This window comes from Catharus ustulatus, chromosome 27 (genome assembly GCF_009819885.2).
Source record: "Catharus ustulatus isolate bCatUst1 chromosome 27, bCatUst1.pri.v2, whole genome shotgun sequence".
NCBI classification, from domain to species: Eukaryota; Metazoa; Chordata; class Aves; order Passeriformes; family Turdidae; genus Catharus; species Catharus ustulatus.
In genome coordinates, this window is record NC_046247.1 from 376,907 (window position 1) to 395,512 (window position 18,606).

Consider the following 18,606-nt stretch of genomic DNA (forward strand, 5'->3'; position numbering starts at 1 on the left):
GGAACGGCAAACACACCTCAAGGCTCCGGACACGCACTGCTGGGACAGCTCTGAGCACACGGCTGGGACAGCTCTGAGCACACGGCTCGGGTCAAACCTAATTCCTGCTCATCTGCTCGGCCAGGGGGAGCACAACTGGACACCCTCGTCAGCAGGCACAGTGCGAGCTGCTCTGCGAGAAGAGCCAGGTAAAACCAACCAATAAATCCTGGAGGTCTGCAATGTCTGAAGCCACAGAACAGAGCACTGGATTAGAGCTGTTCGCTGGCTCCAGCATGGACTTTGTAACTAGAATAAAGCACAGTGAGAAAACCCATTGCACTGAGATTTCCTGACATCCAAGCACAGACGTTTTGTCCCTCCCATGGCTGAGACAGGAGCGATTCTCCGTTAAATCGACACGAAGGAAAACGGCTCAGTGGAGTCAATTTACTGTGGAAAAGAGCACAAATGCACCCGACCCTAGGCTGCCTCCCATTCCTACGGGGCGGGGTGACACTGGTGGGAGCCGCGCACAGAACTGGGACGGAACTGGGCAGCTGGGACGGAATCAATCGCTGGTGCGGCCGCTGAGCCGACCCCTGCCTGTTACCGGCCACACAGACCCTTGAGAGCCCTTCTCCGGTGCTAAGGGTGGCTGCTCTTCGGGAGAGGGAGGGGTTCCCGAACCCCGGAGGGTTCCCGAGCCCCGGCTGGGCCCCGGGATTCGGCCCCGGGATTCGGCCCCGGGATTCGGCCCCGGGATTCGGGCCCGGCGAGCGCCCGGAGGGCGGCGCACCCGCAGAGCTCGCGCGCTGCACGAGCGCCCCGCCCCGCCTCCGCCGATTGGCCGCCAGCCGTCCCCGACAGCCAATCAGCTCCCGGTCCGCCGCGCACTCCCCCCCACCGCGCCCTCCGCTGCCGCTTCCGCAGCGTCTTCCTCCTTCGCTCTGACCGGCGAAGGGCGGCGGGCGCCCATTGGCTGCGGGCGGCGCGGCGGCGGGCGCCCATTGGCTGCGCGCGGAGGGGCCGAGGCGGCGGCGGGCGCCCATTGGCTGCGCGCGGCGCGGCCCGAGGCCGAGCGGGGCGGCGGTGCCGCCATGGCGCCGCCCGTGGGGTACGCGCTGCTGTGCGGGCAGGCCGCGCTCCTGCTCGGGAACCTGCTGCTGCTGCACGGCCGCGGCCTCCCGGACAACGACACCGAGCCCCGGGATCTGCCGCCGGGGCCGCCCGCCACCGCCTGGGCTTACAGCGATCCGCGGGCGCCGCTCGTCCTGTGCACCTACCTGTGAGCGCCGGGCCGGGGCGCGGGGGGAGCGCGGCCGCCCGGCCGTTCTCACCGCCCGCTCCTTCCCCGCAGCCCCGATGAGTTCGTGGAGTGCGAGGAGCCGGTGGACCACGGCGGGAACGCCACGGCACAGCAGGAGCTGGGCCACGGCTGCGTGAAGGTGAGGGCGGGGCGGGGGGCGGCCCCAGCGGCGGCGCCCCCCGGCCCCGCCGAGCGCTGAGCGCTGCCCCCGGCGCAGTTCGGCGGGCAGGCCCACGGCGAGGTGGATCACACGCGTGTGCAGTGCCGGGCGCTGGACGGCATCGAGTGCGCCGAGCCGCGGAGCTTCCTGCGGGGCAGCCGGCCCTGCGTCAAGTAGGAGAGTCCCTGTCCCCCGCACACCCTCCGGACCGGACCGGAGCGGGGCTGGTCCGGCGGGCAGCGCTGACACCCCCTGACCCCGCCGCGTCCTCTCTCGCAGGTACACGGGACACTACTTCATCACCACCCTGCTCTACTCCTTCTTCCTGGGCTGCTTCGGCGTGGATCGGTTCTGCCTGGGCCACACCGGCACGGCCGTGGGGAAGCTGCTGACCCTGGGGGGCCTGGGCATCTGGTGGTTTGTGGATCTGATTCTGCTCATCACCGGCGGGCTGATGCCCAGTGATGGCAGCAACTGGTGCACCGTGTACTGAGGAGGGGCAGGGCTGGCCCCAGCTGCAGCCCCTGGTGCCTCTGCTCGCTGCCAGCACCAGCTCAGGCTCTGCCTGGCACAACCTGGACTTACAGAACTGTAACTCAGGGTGCACAGCTGTTACTCTTGACAATGGCTCTCTACCAACCTTGGACACAAAGGTGTCAAGTGTATATTTTGCTTGTTTAAAATAATCTGGCTTCCCACTGCAAATAGCAGCAGCTTAAGAAATCAGAGCTTGCAGACACAGAGGGTCAGACAAAAAAATAATAAAATCTGGAAGAAGCTGACTCCATGTACTTTGAGGATTAGTAGAATCACAGCCACACAGAGATGAAGGCCAATAGGGTCGTGGTCTAGCCTTGAGGCCCCCCAGCCATCCCATTAATCCAGAGTCCTGAGCCCTGGTTGCCTTGGGGTCATGGGCGACCTGGGATCTGGGAGCAGTCAGGGAGCTGGGAAAGGCCAGAGCTGCCAAGGGGCAGCTCCTGTCTGTGTGCCAGGCACCCCTCTGGCTCCAGCCCCAGCACAGGACACCTGCAGCACCCAAAGGGTGCGAGAACCTCACACCCGAAAGAGGAAGCCCCAGCAGCTGCAGGTTAAAAACTTACCAAGCTGAATAAAATGGGAAAAGGAAGCTGCAACAAGTCCCAGCCAGAGCCAGACACAAAATCTGTGTATGCAAATGTCCAGTCACATTTGAGATACAACAGCAAACACACGGTCCCAGTTTGGCAGCTTCGACTGGGGGGCGGGGGGCAGCTTTGTCCTGGAAATGCCATTCCTCAGCAGAACAACAGGGCTGCAAAGTCCATGGAGGGGAAAAAATTCTGCAGTGACCCAGAAAGAAAAAAAGAAAAGAAATCCCATGTGCTGTCATTAACAGCTCCTGTGTCCCCAGCCCCCAGTGCCAGCTCCCAGCAGGACCTTGGTCCAGCAGCTTCCCTCCTCCCCAGGGAACATCTGGGACCTTGGGCCAGAAAGAGTTGTGATGTCCCTGCCCTCACCTTGCACTGGTCCCCCCACCCAAAACGCCTCCCCTGTGCATGGCAGCAGCATGGTGAGCATGGGGAGCACCCACTGGGACCTCCCCAACTGCTGCTCTGTGTCCCCCACGCTGCTGGGGACAGCGTTCAACCCCAAAGCACACAGTGCAGAAAAAGTAATTGGGATTTCCTTCTTTATTTAAAAACACAGGGGGAAAGGGCATTGCAGCATTTACAGGCAGAAGGAGGGAGGCAGGCAGCTCCCACCCCAGGAGCCACAGAGCACTGCCCACGCGAGGGCCCAGCCCTAAGAGCACTTGAAATCCCCAGCCAGCACTTCCAGAAACATCTGGAACCCTGTGGGAACAGCAAACCCCTCTGTCCCACCACTCTGCCCCCACAAGGCACCCCAAACCCAGCACAGCCCCACAGCACACGCTTCAGGAGGGAGCAGCTGGGGGGACGTGTCCATCCCACACCTGAGCCAGGAGTGAGAGGGGTGAGGGGAAACCAGTTTGCTTTAAAATAACCCCAAAGCTCCAGCAAGGTCTGGCTGCATCCACCCAGCCCTTTGGAACGGGAGGGAAATCCCTCCCTGCCAGCCCCACCTGGGCTATGGACGGCTCTGGAGCTGAGCTCCTCACTTGTTTGAACCTCACCTTCAGCCTTCCTGCTGTCCTGGGGATGCAGGAGGGTGGGAACGAGCAAGAGCAATGTTGCAATTGTGCTGGAGCCACTGGTAGTTTCTGCTCCCGGATAATTAAACTTAATTGTGCAACAAGCCTCTGCTTTACCTTCCCAGGCCTGAGGAAACTGTGCAATTATCCACCAGGAATACTCGGGAGTCTGTGGTTCCAAGGCCTTGCACACAAGAACCATCACCCCTCTGCATTCCCTGCTCTCAAAACTGAGATCAGAACGCTGTTACTGAACAGTCTGACTCTGATGGATGGGCTTACCAAACTACTAAAACATTCCAAAACAGTGTTAGGAGCCAAACAGCAAGTCAGCCTAAAACAATGAAAGTTTCAAACTCTAGTGCAAATAAAGCAAAAAGGAGCAGAAAAAGGAACAACAGCAGGATCTAGGTAACTACAATTAAATAACATTAACACTCGTCCTGTACCGTTTGCAACGATTCCCACTCATTTTCGTGGTCTCTGTGCTCTCCAGCACCTCCACACAATCCCCTTTGAGACCCTCTTCCCCCTGAACTTGGGGGACCCCATTCCTGCTCCCCCAGCTGCACGAAGGTACCTCTGCTGTGCAGGAAGGTACAAGGAATCACATTAAGGTCGGTCAGGCTAATCAAAGCTCAGGCTCAGGCTGAGGCACAGCTGTCAACAGCTGGAGGCCCCAGAAGGGCTGGGACAAACCAGATGTTCTGCTCCTGGGGAACACACTGGGCTGGGCAGAGCGGAGGACGAGTCACGGCCAGGGAAGAGCAAGGGAAGCCGAGGTCTCGCTCGGCACCCGGGGATTGCACACACGTGTGGGGTGAAGGTATCAGGAGATCTCTCTGCCAGGGAACACCTGGATTTTCTACACACTATTTATCACACCTACAGGAGCTCATTTGGTTATGGAAATGACGATTCACATTGCTCTAGAAACTCCTGCTGGTTTCCATCTCGGGCAGCAGCGGGGGAGTTGGCCGGACAAGTCTGCCCAGTTCCATCAGGTGCTCTTTGCTTTTTACTAAAGGCCCTTCCCCACCTGGCACGGCTGTCTGTGCGTGCATTGCAAAACCAACCAACAGCACACCTGAGGATGCTCCCACCTGGGAGTCACTGCCACTGCCTGCCCTGGCTCATGCTCAGGAGGTACCAAAAGCCTTTGGAGGGGCTGAGCACCCCCCCAGGCTGGGGTTCAACAGGAGCCACAGGTATAAAAAAAAAACATAATTAAAACCCAGCAGATTGCTGATACACCCTTGTGTGGGCAGGAGGGAATAAGTCACTGTAAGGGGAAGCTGCAGTGAGTCCCCTGAGTGGGCAGCTGCAGGCTGGTGTCTCCCAGCTCTGCCCCGGGGAATCTGAGCAGCATCAAAGGGGACAGAAACATTTTCCAAACACAAGAAAGGCCACAGTCCCTCTCATCCCTCCAAGACCTCCTGCCTCTTCCTCCAGACCTGTGGGGAAAGGGTGCAATTGCAGAAGACTCTCAGCCAGGTCCCCAGCACCTCCTGCCCTGCACCGTGAGCAGCTCCCAGGACACGGAACCACGGGGGCCAGGCCTGGGCAGGAGCAGGCAGGGACCCGCTCCCTGCAGGGCAGGGCAGCAGCTCTGGCTCCAGACGGATCCTGCAGCGCAGGGAAGGGCTGTGCTGCAGGGAAGGGACCCCTCGCACCCCAAACCACCCCCAGGCACCCCGGCAGGCTGGGAGGCGGCCGGCGGGGCCGGGGGTGGCTCGGTGCCCGGTCACACGTCCGAGGTGCGGATGCTTTCATCGTCCAGGTCGAAGGCGAAGGGCTTCTCCTTGAGCTGCTGGGGCTCGGAGCGGTGCCGCAGGCGCGGCCCTGGCACGGCGCGGCCCTGGCGCTCCGCGGGCACTGCCGGCGGGTCCCCGAGCGGGGCTGGCAGCTCCCCCAGCGCCGCCCGCTGCCCCTCGGCCCGCGGCACCGGCGTCCAGGGCTGCCAGGAGGACGTGGAGGGCGCCTTGCCCAAGGCTCGCCGCTCCTCCGCCGGCGGCCGCGGCTGCGAAGGGACCGAGGAGGCCCCGGGCCTGGCCACGGAGCTGCATCGCACAAAGGACATCTCCTGCAAGGACAGGGCAGATAATGCACTGAACACACGTCTTGTGCATGGGCATCATCTCCACTCGACACTAAATGTGACACTGAAAGTTCGTGACCTACCCTGGGGCGCGTTTTCAGGGCCTGCACGGCCCCGGTGATGGCCCGGATCCAGCTGTGCATGTCCTCGGGGCTGTCTGCCTGCAAACACGGCAGCCACGCTGAGCCTCAGCTGTCCTGGCATCCCCCAGGCTCACTCTGCCTCCTCCTGCTCCCACAAACAGCCCCTATCCCAAACCATCCCAAGGGAGAAGAATCCCCCCAGCTCTGCCTCACACCCAGGTGTGACAGCCGCTCTGCTCGTGTCCACTGCTGAAGGGCTCTGGGGAACAGTCCTCTTCTCAAGGGCTGACCCTTCTGCCCCAAAAACGATCCTGGCCTCAGCTGCTCACCTGGATGTAGAAGGTCCTGGAGCTCGTTATGATTTCAAAGAGGTTGTCTCGCATCAGGAGGTCACTAGAAACAGTGAGGAAGAGACAGTCACATCCCAGCAGCCATCGAGGACAGAAAAACCCGAATTTATCATCATCTCTGGAGCGTGCTGGGGAGGAATGTATCGGAGGCAAACCTTGGATCTCATTGGGATTCTGAGAAGGGTCCAGATCCCCAGAGAACTTCAGCCAGCAAACCCCAGCTCTACCATCAGCCAGCAAACCCCTGCCCTCCCCACCACAATCCACTGCATTCCCTGCTCATGTTAAATATCAGCTTGCTGTTACTTATTAGGAATAAACTGTTCAGAAACACATTAAAACATTATACTTTTACTTTAGCTGAAGAGGTTTGTTTTCCTAGGTTATTTTTCATTGCAAGTCTTTAGGTTACTCTGATTTTATCAGTGTTTGCTGCAATAACTTGTTCCCGAGACTCTGCAGCCGCCTGGGCTAGTTTGAGGCAAACACCTCGAGAGCCACTTCCCACGAGCAGCTGGAGCAGCCCAAGCTCCTGCTGGCAGCTCTGGCCCGAGCCAGGCAGGGCAGGGAAACACGGGTAGGAGCATTACCCAGACTTGACCAGGCACTCGTGGGTCTTGCAAACATCCTTCAGGAGAATGGAACGCAGAGGCTCCTTGTCCTGCAGAGGGACAGGAGACAGTGGTGGGCTTGGTGGCCCCAGGACTGGGATGTGCCTCCCCCGAGGCCCCTGTGCAGCACAGCAGCAGTGCTCAGGTCCTGGGGGAGCTGCTCACCTGCTCACACTTGTAGTAACTGATGGAAAACTCATCCAGGACGAAGAACCGCCGCTTCCAGCTCTTCCTCTGCAAAGGAGGAGGAGATTGCTCAGTGCTCAGCCCCGATGCTCTCTGTCCAGGTGCTGCATCCAGAGCACCCCCACAGTGGTGCACTCACCGTGATCCTGCACTGACTCACCACAATCCCTGCACTCACCATGATCCTGCACTCACCATGATCCCTGCACTCACTCACCATGATCCTGCACTGACCATGATCCTGCACTCACCACATCCCTGCACTCACCATGATCCCTGCACTCACTCACCATGATCCTGCACTCACTCACCACGATCCCTGCACTCACTCACCACGATCCCTGCACTCACTCACCACGATCCCTGCACTCAATCACCATGATTCCTGCACTCACTCACCACGATTCCTGCACTCACCATGATCCTGCACTCACCACATCCCTACACTCACCATGATTCTGCACTCACTCACAATAATCCTGCACTCACTCACCACAATTCCTGCACTCACCATGATCCCTCCACTCACCACATCCCTGCACTGACCACAATTCCTGCACTCACTCACCATGATCCTGCACTGACCACGATCCCTGCACTCACCACATCCCTACACTCACCATGATTCTGCACTCACTCACAATAATCCTGCACTCACTCACCATGATCCTGCACTGACCATGATCCTGCACTCACCACATCCCTGCACTCACTCACCACGATTCCTGCACTCACCATGATCCTGCACTCACCACGATCCCTCCACTCACTCACGATAATCCTGCACTCACTCACCACGATCCCTGCACTCACCACATCCCTGCACTCACTCACCATGATTCCTGCACTCACTCACCATAATCCTGCACTCACTCACCATGATTCCTGCACTCACCACATCCCTGCACTCACTCACCATGATTCCTGCACTCACTCACCATGATTCCTGCACTCACCACATCCCTGCACTCACTCACCATGATTCCTGCACTCACTCACCATGATCCCTGCACTCACTCACCACATCCCTGCACTCACCACGTTGCCCTGCTTGACACAGAAGCCGCTCTTGAGCACGGGGGGCCCTGCAGGTGGCTTGGTGGCCGAGGGGGGGATGTAGCTCTGCGAGCGCCGCAGCAGAGGGTGTGCAGCCACCTCACTGCCCTCCCCAGCGTCCTGCGGGCGGGAGAACAGAGCCAGTGTGAGCACCCAGGGCATCCCTGCTGCAGGAAATCCCGTCCCAGCTGCAGGACATGCCATCCCTGCTGCAGGGAACAGCCCCTGACACAAGCCCCGAGTGAAGTGTGTGAAAGGCTGAGCAGGGCAGGGAACGAGCCAGAGCCCAGAGCTGATGTTCTCTCACTGTGTGCAGCTTTCTGGGCTGCTGCCCTGGTACTTATTCACCCTTTTGGCAACCATGTGTTAAAAACAAGAAATCAGAAGGGCTGCAGAAGAGCAGTCTGAGGGCTGAAGGTAATCCCCTGCATCCCATGGGGATGCCACCCACACCCAGAGCTGTGCCAGGCACTACAGATGTGGTGTCCAGAGCCAGAGGTGGGGACACCCCTGGCAGTGTCCCATGCCCAGGAGCTGGGGTGATGCTCCTGGCCGGTCTGGGGTGATGCTCCTGGCCGGTCTGGGGTGCAGCCAGAGCGTGGGACTCCCCACTGCAGTTGTGGAGCAGCACCGGCTGGGGCACAGCCAGGAAACCACGGACCCGCCCAGGAAGCTGCAGCAGGGGAATGGCCATTTCACACGGGGGAAACTGCAACAGCACGGAAATATTCTGGCAGCTGATGCACCACCTCCAAAAAACCCCTCTGCACCACACAACCCTCTGCACACCTCTGCATCCTGCCAAACCCTGTGGCCAGGGAAGTGTTAAAAACATCTGCCAGCAGAAACTGCTGCAATGATCTAATTCTCTATTTTTAGTGCTGCCACCGATAAGAGCTGAAGTGAGACCCAGAGCTGGACAAGAGCCCAAACGTGGGAGACGCTGATGGCCACGTGCACACCCAGCTGCGTGCCAGGGAAGGGGACACAGAGCCACAGCAAGTGCCAGCCAGGGCCCTGGGACAGTCCCTGTGGCTGCTGTGGGGCACCAGACTCAGGTTCCTTTGCCCTGGTACCTAAAGAGGGGGTTTGCACCCAGGACACGTGGGTGGATGGCCACGGGCAGGAAACCAAGCAGATTCATGACCTCCTCCTCACACCTCAGAGTGAGCAGAGCAGGGTTGTTGAGGGTGCCCAAGCAGCCCTTTATACCTGCAGGGGAAGGGTTTGCAGGCACGCTGCAAACTGCAAATTTCTGCTTCCAGAACTGACAGTGCAGCCCAGCTCACCTGGTTGATGGAGATGGGTGTGTGGACCACCACCCCACCAACGATCTCAGTTTTGTAAGCCACCTGGGGCTTCCTGTCCTGGGCCTGGGCCACCACTGGAGGCTTGGTGATTTCAGTGGCTGGTGGGACGCTGCCACCCTTTGGCACCTGTGGGAGACAGGAAGGGATGAGGGGCACAGCGTGACCATGCTGGGCATCCCCACACCTGCTCTGGGCATCCATCCTGTCTAATGCAGCAACATCCCTTCAAAAACCAAGCACCTCAGTTAGGGAGGGTGTGGAACCCCCAGGTGACAGGAGACACCCGAAGAGATGAGAGCAGCTCAGTGATTAAACATCCCTTCACAGGCTGTGATTTCCCTCTGCAGCTCAGTGAGTTTGTGGGACACTTGCTCTTTCAATTGTCCCCGCTCCACTTACAGCCAGGCTTAATGAGCAGCAGGGTCTGGCTAACGAGGCGGGGCAGCCGGGCTCTGCCGTGACCCCAGCGCTGGCCACGTCCCCCGTGAGCACCCCACACCCCTGGGCAGAGGCTGGGCTGCAGCACCACAAATCCCAGCACGGGCATCCTCCCCTTCCCTTCCCAGCTCCTTCCCTCTGCCACCTGGCTCTGGACAGAAAGGGGAATTCCAAAGTTTCCCTTCCCAGCCCTGCACTTCAGCTCCCCTAAAGCCAACCCCACAGAGCAGGGCAGAGTGGCAGCATCTCCCCCACCCCACAGCCCTGGGATTCACAGCATCTCCCCCATCCCACAGCCCTGGCTTCCACAGCATCTCCCCCATCCCACAGCCCTGGGTTTTCCAGCATCTCCCCCATCCCTCAGCCCTGGGATTCACAGCATCTCCCCCATCCCTCAGCCCTGGGATTCACAGCATCTCCCCCATCCCTCAGCCCTGGGATTCCCAGCATCTCCCCCACCCCTCAGCCCTGGGATTCACAGCATCTCCCCCATCCCACAGCCCTGGGCTTCCCAGCATCTCCCCCATCCCTCGGATCCACAGCATCTCCCCCATCCCTCAGCCCTGGGATTCACAGCATCTCCCCCACCCCACAGCCCTGGGATTCACAGCATCTCCCCCATCCCTCAGCCCTGGGATTCACAGCATCTCCCCCATCCCTCAGCCCTGGGATTCACAGCATCTCCCCCATCCCACAGCCCTGGGTTTCCCAGCATCTCCCCCATCCCTCAGCCCTGGGATTCCCAGCCAGCCCAGGACAGCTCCTCCCTGAAGGGCTGGATGAGCCGGTCCAGCTGGGACACAGCCAGAGTCGGGAAGGGCTGCCCAGAATCAGGGCATGGAAATCACCACGGCTCCTTGCAGGAGCACAAGCTGCCTCTCGCGCTGCTGCCAGCCCAGCTCCCCCTCTGCCAGCCTGGCACGATCCCCCTGCCCCACAGCCTGCCCAGAGGCAGCGACCCTGCAGGAAACTGCTGCCAGCACACCCAGCACAGGCAGGCAGGCTCTGCCACAGCTCTGCCAGTCTCTGGAGGTGAATCTGTGGCCAATATCAGCTGGACCCAGAAGGAGAAGGCACAAGCCAGCGCAGTCTGGCAGCTGCAAGTGCAAAGGTTGTCACAATTACTGCATTTACAGAGAAAGAAAGAACACAAGCTAGGTCTGCTCTTGCAGATGAGTTTCCCACAGAGACAACAACGTGGCACCCCAGGGATTTTAAAGAAAAAACTCATGGATAGGCTCCAATCAAACTGCTTACATGATTTTTCCTTACATTCAGTTTACATACCATAAACAACACGCATCAGTGCATGACCCAGTAAAACTCTGCTCACGTTGTGCACTGGCCCCACTGCTCAGTGCAGCTCAGCAGAAGCCCCCAGCCCTTTCAGGGACCCCCACATCCAGGCAGGAGCTCCTGGAGCTCCCGAGCCCCCGGTGCAGGCGCTGCCAGCTGAGTTCACCCCAGGCTGGGAGCACAGCTCATCCCTGGGGCAGCTGCAGAGCACAGACGCTGCTGGGGCTGGGTCAGTGAGCATCAGCTCACGGCTCTGTGAGCACACAGCACAGGCTGGAGATGGCAGATGAGCCCCTCTGGATGCAGCCTGCTCACAGTGCGGGGCACTCGCTGGCCTCAGCACAGGAGCCGGCGTTCCAGGGAGAATAAAAACTGAATAAATTAGTTACTGAAGCACAATGAAGGCACCCTTTGACAGCCACAGTGAGGAGGTGGCTGGGCCAGGAGCAATAGGAGGAGGAGTGCCTGGAGCAGGAGGGGATGTGGACCAGCCATAAGGATCCCTGGGGACGGTGGAAGGAACAATTGAGAGGAGCATTAATAACCTACCGTGATCTTACTGGCCCTGTTCAGCGCCTCCACCCAGTCCTGCAGGTCCTTTTGGTCACTGGCTTGCAAGAAATAGCGCTGGGACAGAGCGTTGATAACTGCCAGGGGAGGGAAGGACAAGGAGAGTTGGCAGCAGCCAGGATTTGTGGGGCAGGGTCCCCACAGAGCCCCCCACCACCCCACCCACTCACCAAAGCAGAACGGAGTTTTAGGCTTCTGTTTGGGGGTGGCAATGCTAACCTGCGACAGAGCAAATCAGGGAAAAATCAGAGATAACAGCACATGCCATGGTGGGCACAAGAGCTGCAAGTTCCCACCCACCCACCCTGCTCCCTGCTGGGCTCTGCCACCCCAGACACGACCCTGAGCAGGACCCCACTGATCAGGAGAACTGAGCTACAGCCCAGCTGTGGCAGCTGAGGGGAGCTGGCCCGTGTCACAACAACACGGACCAGTGCAGCAGAGGGTCCCAGGGGAAGGTCAGCACAGCCAGGACTTCCATCCCCTGCATCCCCTCGGGCACTGGCTGAGCTGCAGCAGGGGCAGAAAGCTTTCAAAGGACCTGAAAACATCCATTCTTCTGGATTAACACAGTCACTCTCATCAGCAATTAAGAGAATTGAGGGAAAATAGTGGTGGTTTTTCCCTGAAGAGTAGGAATCATTTATATAAGAATAATATTCCTTGAGGCTCCACAAACAGCATTCATGGAGTATTTATTCTGACAGTCCTCCTCCTTCAAAGCCAGTCCATAATGCTTTAAATATGTTTTCTCAAGCAAACCTCCATTTTTCTGGTATATTTACTGTTGGTAGTTCCAGCCACCGACAGAACCCAACCCCGCAGTTTGTGACCAAATGCTGTCCTGCAGCAATTTCCATTTAAACTAAAACCTATATAATTTGTGAGGCTCTTTCCAAAATGGGGAAGGCTCAGCCTCCCAGCATTGCTTCATCTGCGCTTAATTTATAAATCATGATTCAGCAGGAACAGAAAGATCTGTCCAATGCTAAATCCAGCTCCAGGATAAAGCTGAGCTGTGCCTGGCGTGGCAGCCACAAGCCCCCCAGTCCCCCAGGGCAGCTGAGGGGCCGCTTGCAGGAGGAGACCAGTGGTGCCAGCTCCACTCTCCAGTCTCAGCCTCAGCTCCACTGCCTCTGCCCTGCAACCCTTGCTGCTCCTTGCCCTGCTCCTGCCCTCCCAAGGAGAATGGTAACAGCCTCAGGACACACAGTGGAGATTCCAGGAGGTCTCATCCTCCAGGGCACTGCCCTCTGAGCACAGGGACAGCTCCTGTTCAATGCTCAGCTCAGTGCCAGCTCTGTGCCCAGCTCACACCAGCACCACGCTCCTGTCCCCATTCAGTCCTGGCCACCCCGTGCCCTTCCTCACAGCAGAGCAGCTCCTCTTCCTCCTGCACCCCAACCTTGCACCCCATCCTGGGTCCCTCCCTGCTCCCCACAGCCCCACCCAGGCTTCATCCCAGGAGAAGGTCACGAGCTCAGGCAGGAGCAGGAGCTGGCCTGGGGTGCTCCCAGGAGGAGCCATCGCCTCTCCCGGGAATGCCACAGGGACAAGGGGAACACAGGGAGCACCCAGCTTCCCTCTGCCCCACCCCAGCATTACCTTGGAGATGTAGGTCAGCTGCAGGGATCCCACAGCACCTGCTCCAATGGCCAGGTTCTGCAACACACAGAATGAGCAGCGGGAGGTAAATGACAGGGAGAAGGTGGCGGGGGCAATCCAGCCTGTCCTTTGTGCCCTTGGGGTCAGGCTGCAGCTGCCACGCTCAGCCACTTCCCTCTGCTGCACCTGGCTCAGCTCACACCCCTCAGCCCTGCTGTGCTCCTTGGGACAGTCCTGGAGAGCACAGAGGTCCCAGCAGGGCTGGAGCCTGGTTGTGGCCACGCCATGGGATTCTCTGACACAGCAGACAGGACCTGGGGAGACTGGAGGAGCCCAGCTCCGGGGAGGCTGGGCTGTGCCTACAGCCTCCCTGACAGCTTTACAGACACACCTGGCTCCTGTGCCTACCTGAGGATTGTCCATGTACCACAGCAGGTGGTTGGCCTGGGTGTCCAGGATGAAATACCTCCGCAGGAACTTGCCACAGGTCTCATTTTCCTCGATGTCCAGGAAGCCGCAGATACGGTTCTGCCGATCCAGGTACGGCATGCCGGGCTCCTTCTGGCATCACCCTGCGGGGTGGGGCAGGCATGGTGGGTGCTCTGCGCCCCAAGGAGCTGCTCCTGCAGCCCCCCAGCCCATCCCATCCCAGCCAGGTGTTCCAGGAGTCCAGCACAGCCACCCAGCCAGAGCCGAGCTCTCCAGAGGGACGTGGAAGGGACAGCTCAGCAACCCACCCCTGCCAGCCCCAGGAGCCACCAGGCCCCAGGAGACAGGACAAAGTAGCCACAAAGGATCTGACACGAGACACCAGACCCCTGAGAACTGTGGTGAAAAATAATCCCAGAGCAGCGTGCTAGAGAGAGCCTGAGCACACTCCCAGGAAACGGGGAACAATCTGCAACTCCAGCAGAAAATCCGTGCAGCCGGGATGTGGAGTCAGCAGGGAAAACAATGACCCATCACAGCAGGGCCACGCTGTGTGCCCAGGTCTGCCACAGGCACCCTCCCCACAGCACTGTCCCCTCCAGGAGTGTCCTGGGAGCGCTGTCAGCATTGCCAGCCCGCGGGGAGCAGGCACAGCACCGCGGGCAGGACACATCCAGAGCCAGCACAGCCCTGTCCCCATGGCACGGCGCAGGGCAGCAGGGCAGGGATGAGAGCAGCCGTTACCCAAAGGATGTGAGTGAGGCCGTGTGGTTTGTCTGGCAGGAGAGTGGTGATCGCGCAGGTGCCAGAAGCAGAGCTACACAAATAAAAGAACTCATGCAGAAAAGGAGGAAATACTATTTTTGAGCTGCAGTGGAGTGGGGCCCGGGGAGGCAGGGTTGTGCAAGAGCTGGGGTGCAGCTGCAAAGGTAGAGGAGGCAGAAAAGGAGTCAACCTGCTGTCAGGATCTCAGTTTATCACCAACATTTCAGAGATGGGTGGCGGGGCTTGGCTCATGGGGACCATGCTGCAAGGGGAGAGGTTCTTTCAGACCATGACAGTGCCCTGGCACAAGGGTTCCTGTTTCATGTCTCACTGCTTTTTTGTGAGGTTATTTTGGTGGTGAGGAAGCACATGGAAACCAATCCCCAGGTCCTTTCAACCATGCCAACACCTTCAGACAAAACCTCTTAAACCCTTCCTTCTGCTGACAGCAGAGGTCTAGAGATTTCTGCTTAGGAGGTGGATGAGGAAGAGGCAGAGTGTGCCACAGGCAGCACAGAGAAGAGCCCCAGCCCCATGGACACCTCTTGGGAGTCTCCATGTCCCAGCACCACCATCCCTCCTTACCACAGGCTCATCACAAACCAGCTCAGCCCTTCTGTGCACACCGACCTCAGGCTGCACAAACCTCTGGGCAGAGGAGATTGGGATTGCCCCACACTCTGCACCAAGTCAGCCAGGTTCCTGTCCCTCACATCCCACTGCCCCCAGGACATAAATGATCTCTCTTTGGAGCCACCAAGAACTGCACTTTTCCATAAGAAAATTATAAAAGTAGCATCTCCAGCTGTGCTAACATGTGGGGTACCCTGCTCAGGAAATCCAGGAGGGCCAGGAAATTCTCAGTTTTCTAGTGAAGCATATCAGAGACTTCCAGGACTCTTTCCTACCTCTGAAGTAACTCACTTGCCACTTTTTCAGTCACCATATCCCACCAGAAGAGACACCCCTTTCCTGACTCGGTGAATGACATGGCAAGCAATTGGGCTACAGAAGAAGATTTACAGCAAAACCACCCCTGCCTAAAGGGAAGTGCTCCCCAGGGAGAGGCAGGAGCTGCAGGGCACTGTCCAGGCAGCACCCAAGTCCCCTCTGCAGCCGCGGGTGGCTCAGAGGCCTCGTGTGCAGCCACACAGCCAGACTTTCCAGGAAGCACCTCAGGATGCCACTGCACGGTCACAGCTGCCTGTGCCCTGCTCTGTCCCAGAGCAGCCCAGGAGCACTGCAGCAATAAAACCCGAGTCAATGGGGCACCAGAGCATCAGGGCAGCGCTGCCGGGAGCATCTCCGGCACCTCCTGCACAGCGCCCATCGCACCTGCGGGCACCCACAGCATCCTCCTCATCCTCCTCGCTGCCAGCCGCCCGCCCGAGCTGTCCCGGTGCCCCCGGGGTGCAGCGTGACCCCCCCGTGCCGGGAGGGCTGAGCCGAGCCGCAGCACCGCTTCCTCTCACCTGCCACTGCAGAGCAGCTCCGAGCTCACCCCGCCGCCTCTGTCCCGACCCACAGACACACACACGGGGTAGGCAGCGCCCCGGGACCCCCTCCTACCAATTCCCGATATTAATGAAACCACCAAGCTGTCGAGGGGAGCTGGGTGCAGCTCTTCATCTGCCACAGAGAGTCGGAGACCACGCAGAACAGCGGCAAACCCTGATCCCCGCACACGCGTGCCTCCAAAACCCCAGACTTTCGGGGAGGACGGTGCCTGCAGCATTTCCGGAGCTCCCACGGGGACCCCTCGGCTCCGGCAGAGCCCCCCTGGCTGTCCCCGCTGCCCCGTCCGCGGCTCTCGGCTGCAGGAGCCGTCGGGCAGGAGCCGCTCGCACGGCGGGGGCTCCGCTGCAGCCCCGCTGCCCCCGGTGCAGCTGCAGGAACCGGAGCCTCCGCCAGGGACGGGAACAGCTCTGGGGCCGCCTCCCCGCCGGCCCCGGAGCCGTGGGGCTCGGACGATGCCGGCACGGAAGGGAGGATGGGGATGGGACAGCGAGGGCTCGCAGCCCGGCCCGCGGGGTCTCTCGAGAGGCAGCGCTGCCCGCGTGTCCCCGTGTCCCCGTGTCCCCCGCACTTACCCCGCGCTGTCCCTGGGCTCATGGCGGGGGGGCCGGGCCGAGCCGGGGCTGCGGGCGCTGCGCACGCCGGGCAGCGCTGGGAGGAGGACGGACGGACAGACGGACGGACGGACGGACGGGCGGGCGGGCGGCGGAGGGGGTGTGCCCCTGGCTCCGCCGTCGCTTCTTTCCGGGTTAATTACGTCTGTCATTAGCAAACCCGGCCCCGGATGTGAGTGCGGGGCGCGGGGCGGCTCCGCGGGGCGGGGGGTCGGTGTCCGTCCCTCCGTCCCATCGCCGTCCGTCCGTCCGTGCGTGTCCGTCCCGCGCACCTGCCGCGGGCCCGGGCCGCCGCCGCGGGGGCTGCAGGGGAGGGGAGCCCGGTGCGGGGCCAGGGCCAGCCTGATGCGGGTCCTCTGCGTCCCCCAGGGCTGCCCAGTCCCAGGCTCGGGGCCCTCCCATTCTGGGTGAACCCCCCCAGACCCGACACAAAAGTCTGTGCTTGAGGATGATGATGATGGAAATGAGCCGCCCGGTTCGGGTCGCGGCTCCTGCAAGGGCATCCCTTGGGAAAGCTGCTGCTGGAGTGAGCTCAGGGTGGATTTGGGAGCAGGTGACATCTGCTGCCTCCCCCGTGCCGCCCAGGGGAAGCCCCACGTTCTCTCCGAAACTCCATCTGGCCCCGGAGCACTTTCTCCCGGCGCGGGTGAAACCGATCCCGGCGCTGCTGCTGCCGAGGGTGCGCAGGGTTATGGCTCACGGACACCCGAAGCCGTGTCCGACCCACGCTCGTCCGCTCCTTCCCACGCCTGGCTGCCTGCTCCCGGCATCCCGGAGGTCTGGAGCCCTGCCCCGCCACCGCTGCCTCCCCCTCTCCCGGTCCCTGCCCGTGCAAACTAAACTGTTCCACGGGGGATTTTACCGAGAGCTGGGCTCTGTGCGGGGTCACACGGCAGCGACTCAGCGCTGCTCTCCCCTCATTCCCAGAGCCTGGCAGCTCTCCTGGATTTCCCAACGCGTTTTTCTGCTGTAACCTGTGTGGGGGTACGGCCCCTGAACTCACCGAGACACCCCATTAGCAGATGAAGGGGCACGAGGGAAATCCCGGGAAATCCGTCTCTGCCCCAGGACCTTTGGGGATTTCGCCAGCAGCCAGAGCCCCCCGCAGGAGAACAGCGTTTGTGTGCCCGGGGAAGGAGCAGGATCCACAGCAGACAGGGAATAATCTGCTTTCCGGATGCTCCCCTCCGGCGGCAGCAGCCCGGCGTCCCTCCAGGCTGGTGAACCTCCACACGACCATGTCCGTGTTCTGCAGCGCTTCTGACCCCGTCACCCTCCAGCACTCACCGAGTGCTCTGCTCCAGCAGCATCCTCCAGCTGCGAGTGCCGCGGCGGGATCCGCACGTGCTGAATTTCTTCTTTTCTTCTGTTCAAACTTGCTCTTTTCGGTTTCAGCTCCTGTTCCCCTTTTCCTCATGTGCTGACTGGGGCAGACTCCAGCACACGGCTGCTGTTTGCTGCTCATTACAGTTCTTGCGGTCAAATCCTCAAGTTCTCATGGTCCCAGCCATCCTTCACTCCCTTCATCATTCCCCTTTCTGTTCTCACTCTGTTTACTCAGTTTTACCATTCTCCCTCACAAAACCAAGCCTTACCGACCACTCTTGGGGGCCTTTCTAGCAGAGCTTTGAGCTGCGGGTCCACCTGCAGCCCCAGATCTCCCCCACGCCTTCGCAGCCACAGAAACCGCTCTGAGCCGAGCCTCAGGCTGCAGAAAGCAGCCCCAAAGCGTCTCTGTTGGGCCAAAGGGGAGGGGGCGAACCTGCGCTGGGGTCCCGGGCTCTGCCTGGCAAAGCCCTGCGGGGTTTGGCACCAGAAGCCAAACCCGCTCCATTCGTTCTCCCGCGGTTTTGGTTTCCCCGGCAATGAGAGGCTGCGAGCGCGGTTCTGAACGGCAGCGTTTATTGGACCGGCGGCGATGGGTCCGGCAGAGCCCCCCGCCCGTGTCCCTAGGCTAGAGCAGCTACCCCGGCCCGGCCACGCCGAGCGAGCCCTCAGAGCCAGCCCAGCAGCAGCGTCCCGGCCAGCGCGGTGGCCAGCAGGGCCAGGGCCGGCGGGCTGCTCCCGCCGCCGTTCC

At 60.4% G+C, this 18,606-nt stretch overlaps 2 protein-coding genes across 4 annotated transcripts; one reads left to right on the forward strand and one right to left on the reverse strand.

Moving 5' to 3' along the window:
- The first annotated feature begins 1,038 nt into the window (after positions 1-1,038).
- TM2D2 (TM2 domain containing 2) lies at positions 1,039-2,230 on the forward strand. The gene is made up of 4 exons (XM_033081422.1): positions 1,039-1,267; positions 1,340-1,427; positions 1,506-1,621; positions 1,728-2,230. The coding sequence occupies exons 1-4, from the start codon at positions 1,080-1,082 to the stop codon at positions 1,939-1,941; spliced, it is 606 nt and encodes a 201-aa protein (XP_032937313.1). The 5' UTR covers positions 1,039-1,079; the 3' UTR covers positions 1,942-2,230.
- Positions 2,231-3,106: 876 nt separating this feature from the next.
- On the reverse strand, positions 3,107-17,813 carry PLEKHA2 (pleckstrin homology domain containing A2). Of its 3 annotated transcripts, none has more exons than XM_033081393.2 (12): positions 17,533-17,813; positions 13,615-13,778; positions 13,207-13,263; positions 11,772-11,820; positions 11,581-11,678; positions 9,277-9,423; positions 7,970-8,107; positions 6,911-6,979; positions 6,725-6,795; positions 6,114-6,177; positions 5,785-5,862; positions 3,107-5,686 (listed from the first exon to the last, which is right to left on the reverse strand). In XM_033081393.2, exons 2-12 carry the CDS (start codon positions 13,753-13,755, stop codon positions 5,348-5,350), a joined length of 1,251 nt encoding a protein of 416 aa, XP_032937284.1. In that variant the 5' UTR covers positions 13,756-13,778; positions 17,533-17,813; the 3' UTR covers positions 3,107-5,347. The 3 variants fall into 3 exon arrangements, with proteins under 3 accessions (XP_032937284.1, XP_032937283.1, XP_032937285.1); XM_033081392.1 differs by lacking the exon at positions 17,533-17,813 and adding an exon at positions 16,491-16,577; XM_033081394.2 differs by lacking the exon at positions 17,533-17,813 and adding an exon at positions 14,380-14,642.
- Between the last annotated feature and the right edge of the window lie 793 nt (positions 17,814-18,606).